This window comes from Camelina sativa, chromosome 7, assembly GCF_000633955.1.
Source record: "Camelina sativa cultivar DH55 chromosome 7, Cs, whole genome shotgun sequence".
NCBI lineage: Eukaryota > Viridiplantae > Streptophyta > Magnoliopsida > Brassicales > Brassicaceae > Camelina > Camelina sativa.
Genome location: NC_025691.1, coordinates 16913957 through 16919508, shown reverse-complemented (window position 1 = coordinate 16919508; position 5552 = coordinate 16913957). Strand labels below are relative to the sequence as shown.

The 5552-nt window shown below is 29.2% G+C and overlaps 1 protein-coding gene across 2 annotated transcripts in view; it reads left to right on the top strand.

Moving 5' to 3' along the window:
• LOC104701314 (cytokinin hydroxylase-like) overlaps window positions 1-2076 on the top strand; it is an 8390-nt gene extending 6314 nt beyond the window's left edge. For both annotated transcript variants that reach the window (XM_019227659.1, XM_019227658.1), the window contains exons 4-5: window positions 247-321; window positions 1574-2076. In XM_019227659.1, coding sequence (XP_019083204.1) covers window positions 247-321; window positions 1574-1996 — 498 coding nt within the window. In that variant the 3' untranslated portion in view covers window positions 1997-2076. The remainder of the gene's footprint in view (window positions 1-246; window positions 322-1573) is intronic.

Below are 5552 nucleotides of genomic sequence, written 5' to 3'. Positions count from 1 at the left end.
GAACGTCTTTTGATGGAGATCATAGAGAGTCGAAGAGACAGCGTAGAGATTGGTCGGAGTATCTCCTACGGCGACGACCTCTTAGGGCTTCTCTTGAACCAGATGGATAGCAACAAGAACAACCTTAATGTTCAGATGATAATGGATGAGTGCAAGACTTTCTTCTTCACAGGCCATGAGACGACCTCTCTTCTCCTCACGTGGACTCTCATGCTCCTTGCTCATAATCCAACGTGGCAGGACAAGGTCCGCGATGAGGTTCGCCAAGTTTGTGGCCAAAATGGTGTCCCCTCCGTTGAACAGCTCTCAAGTTTTACCTCGGTATGTTCTTTTCACTCACACTATTACACTACAATCTTTCGTTGTATTTTAGTGGAACAATGGTTTCTCATCACTGTTTTCTATAGTGGCCGCTTAGACACCTAGACGTTTAGTCTCGGACGTTCTGATTGTGACCAACTCGTTGACAAGATATAACTAGAATATTTCATTAATATTGATTGACTAGGCGTTACGCCCTCCTCGAATGCTCGAGTAGCATAATGAATTATAAATATAGATTTTCATTATTGTTTTAAATAATTTTTTTTTGTTTAATGATGAGCTTGGTAGGTAATTTTCTTGCTCGTAAAGCTAGAATTCGTTATATAATTTATTCTTTATTAAAATATATAATAATAAGTAAAGGTGATTTAGTTGACCAAATAAAAATCAGAATTCTTTTGAATATACTAAAAGGAAAATGAAAGAGAAAGATCTTAAGTTTCACGTTTCCATTATAATTACAAGATATATAATTTTTAAATAAAATGTATGAGATATAAAAGTCTTTTAAAACAATTGAAACGTATGTGTTAATGTTTTATGCGTTGTTATGCATATACACATGTCTACTAAGTTTTGACTTTGGTCGAGAATTTGGATAGAATCACAATTATGTCTTTCATTTTAAAAAAATTCTTTGCTTGTAACGCCAATTTTTATGGGTGCGGGTGGGGTAGTACCTTCATTCAACACACTACAGGCAATGCCACTAAAAGTCGTAGTGCTTCTTCCGTAACTAAATCTCAATTAGTACATATCTGGTCAACTTTAATATGATATAACTAGAATATTTCATTAATATTGCCATAAAATATTATTATATAGTTTTGAAGTCAGATGATTCATTTCACGTAATGACAGTACAAAATTCATGTATTTATTAGACCAATATGAAATTTAATTACATAAGCATTGTTCAACATTTGATTAGATAGACCGAGAGACTCGTGATGAGGCTTTCCACATCTAAAATCGAAATAAGGCAGATTTAATAATGAGATAAATAAAATATTCCACTTGTTGAAAAGATTAGCACTACAACATGCTTTGCATAAAATACTAAAAGATATCATTCATTAAACGATTTTGACAGCTTGAAAGGCAATTCTTAAAACCATGTAAAGATCTGTGAGAAAGAGTCATAAGGCACTTCATAAGATTGTTAGATATGATATCTTAAAAGGATTTTGCTATAATTTAATATTCAACTAACTTATCTTTCTTTCTTTATTTTTTCTTCTTTCAACAGTTAAACAAAGTGATAAACGAGTCACTACGACTTTACCCTCCTGCTACTCTTTTACCAAGAATGGCCTTTGAAGACATAAAATTAGGTGACCTTATCATCCCTAAAGGTTTATCGATATGGATCCCTGTCCTTGCAATCCATCATAGTAAAGAATTATGGGGTGATGATGCGAACGAGTTCAACCCTGAGCGATTTGCAACTAAAACTTTTGCATCTAATCGGCATTTCATGCCTTTTGCGGCTGGACCAAGAAACTGCATTGGCCAGACTTTTGCAATGATGGAAGCAAAGATAATATTAGCAATGCTTGTTCCCAAATTCAGTTTCGCTATATCGGATACATATAGACATGCGCCTATTGTTGTGCTTACTATAAAACCCAAGTATGGAGTTCAATTAGTTTTGAAGCCACTTGATTCGTGAAAGGAGAGGCTTATCTAGTAAAGCTCTGTGAGAGAGTTCTGATTTTTGAGTGACATGAGGGATTTGTAATTGATACGATTTTGAAATGAGTATAATAAAGAGTCTTTTGTTTATTAATTTGATAATTAATTACATTTTTTTATGGAATCGAACATAATATTAATTCAACCAAACAAAAAATGTTTTTACAAAATATGTAACATAAGTTGATAGATTAAACGCTGATAATTACAAATTAAAATTGGTCGCAAGTTATCTCAAAGATTGGTGATTAATTTTCGAGTTGCATTCGTCGTTAATTAAATAACAACATTTCCAAATATGTATTGTACAACATCCATGCATGATAACTCTTCTATACAACACTCCGTAAACAGATGACACTCGGGCCTCATGACGCGGTGGTTCCAATCTCGCCATGGTCCCAAATGATACTCTTTCTCTGACTCATCTGTAAAAATAATCTTTTCACACTTCTAGAGATTGTCTTAATTTCTATTGAATTTGGTCCTTGTTGCTTGAGAGTATTTATTCAAATTTAATGTGATTACTATTGAGTAATTTTTGGTCTTATTCCATTGGTGATTAATCTGTAACTGTGAGAGATAACGTATAATTACTTGCATTGAGGAAGGAATTTTTTTATTGGTGCTAATAACATTTGACAGACAAAAGTAAGAAAAGGAAAAAAAGAATCAAACTAATTTCCAAACTCCAAACTCATAACATGGAAATCATCAAAAGTCAACTTCTATAAAAATAACGGAAAGAAATACAAAGTCAAAATAAGTGGAAATGCACTGCATCAAACAACTTCTAACCTTAGAACAAGTAATTCATTAAAATAAAATATTACTATTTACCAAAACTAATGATTTTTTTTCGCGAATCTAAAAGAAACCCACATTGCAAGTCATGGGATAGAGGGTGAAAAGTGGGTTGATGGCTTCCAGTTTTTAACAATTTATAAAATTCTTTCGTTTGTCGAAAGACTTATTTATATAATATTTGTTCACATGCTTATAATCACAATTTCACTATATATCCCCTCGTTTGGAAAGTTAATATACTCAATGATACTCACATTTTGTTAACATAATCAATCATGAATTGATACTTGATAGTACTTTTTTCTTGAAACTGAAGTTTATTCGTTTTTAAGTAAGTGCGTAACTTGACCAATTTGAAAAATCATTTAACGTAGTTGAAATAACGGAATTTTTTAGTTCTTCGAACTTCCATTGTGTGCTAAAATGTATATATATATATATATATATATATATATTGTTTACCATTTTTCTTACCCTAATTATTATATATATATATATGTATATTTCAAAATGTTTTGAAAATTTTACGTCTTTTTGTCAACTTTCACAATTTCAAAAATTTAAGAAATTTTCAGAAACGTAAAATTTAATTATTGTTTGCAATATGTTTGTCACTAACCATACAATATTAACTTTTTTACATTATTTGGTTCAACAAAGTGACCGATAACCTATTTATTCTACCTACCTAGTACCTACTATATGGACGCGAATTACTGGAGCTGAATTCTGCTAATTCAAAAGACCGTAAAGATGACTACTTGATTACTGGAGTTAAATTCGTTCAAAAAAAAAAAAAAAAAGATTACTGGAGTTAACTAATTGGTTAGGTTCATGACATTAACTTTTTTCCTTTTATTTAACTTCAATGTGTTTTTGGATACGTTTATAAGTTTCTCTGTAAAACACTGTCAAATTGACAGTGCACTCGTAAGATTCTGGCTTGGAAACTAAAGTTGGGCTATGACGATACTTTCTTTTAAGTAAATCAAGAGCTTATTTCTTAGACCAATAATGAAAGGGTGCCAGATTAAAGTATGAAAAGTTAGTCGCCCTAATTTATCTTACATTAATTAGTTGAAGATGTGTAGAAACAAATCTTTTTCATAAAAATTAATTAAAAAAATACATGAAGAGTTTTGACGGTTGTCTCTGGTCTAAGGCCGCATTGTTTTTTTCTTTGGCTTTGAGGTCAGATTATGTTCTCTGGCCTATCTTCATCTTATTTTTTGGACTGTATAGGACAAAAAGGTGAATTTAGAAAAAGAAAGCTATAGAAACTCATAATTATATAGTAAAATGGGTTCAATCAAGATAAGCCGTTAAATAATTAAGAAACATGACAAATGATAGGAATTATAAGTGATGGGGTAACGAGTCGATATATTTTTAATTAAATTGATTGTGTTCTTGTTTTAGGCCAGCACTTATAATGACTATAAGCTTGATTTTTGCATCTTATCTTTCGTTATATTTTAAGTGACTGAATCGATAAAGCACCTTATTTCATAAGACCATCTCAGACAAACTCTCGAACCTTCAAATTTAAAGGGTTTTTTTTTTTTTTTTAATTTCAACAGACCATTAAACCTTCAAATTTTAAGAGTTTGAATATTAAACCTTCAAATTTGAAGATGCATTATTGAGACTCTTAAATTTTTCTACAAATTTTATTTTAATGCTTATAATATATATATCGTACAAATAATTATATCAAATTCAATTGTTATAAATATATCTATATAAATTCAAACATACTAAATTAAACTTGAATTTATTGATATATAAAATATATACCATTAAAAAGTATTTTTTTTTTACAAAAATAATGCAATAATTAATCATATATGAGAGATGAAATAGTTATATTGAGTAATTTTATACTTTTACATGTAATTTTCTTTTATGTTTTTTGAAAATTACATATTATTTTGTTGTATCATATAAGGTTTGTATTTTTTAATATTGTTTGATAGAATTTTTTATTGTGTGTTATATATATTTAAGAAAGTTTTTATTCATTATAACTAATTTTTGCTAATATTGTAGACTATAATGTAAATATAAAAAAATTTAGAAATAAATTTGAGGATGTATCATTGGAGTAAGTGACCCTCAAACCCTTATTTTGAAAGTATGCTCCCCTTAAAATGAAGGCTATGTTTATGTGTGTTTTATTATTATATATGTAATTTAGATTATCATGTAACCTTTATATGTAATATTGTGTGTTGTATAATAGAATAAATAATATTCTGTGTTGTGTAATATATAAAATGTATATTATATATTTATTTATGAGTTTTTATCATTATTAGTGATTTTTGGAAATATTAAGAACTATATTACAAATTAATTAGTTTTTAAAGATATTTTTGAAGTTTCATTTTTGGAGCAAACCACCCTCAAATCTTCATTTTGAGGATTTGCTCCCTTCAAAACGAGGAGTCCTATTGAAGATGCCCTAAGGGAGGATATGTCAAATTGTATTATATAAATTTTAACTTTTAAAACTATTTTATATGGTTTACGAAAAAAGCTATTGTATATGTCTATTACTCATTTATTATATAAATTCTAACTTTTAAAACTATTGATTTTTTTTTGTATTTTGCACCAAACCTATTTAAGAAAAGTAATATGTATATCACGAACAAAAAGTTCTTAGCAAGTCAAATTTTAGTAGTAGTCAAACGACCACACACAAATTCTTAATCCTCGCATAA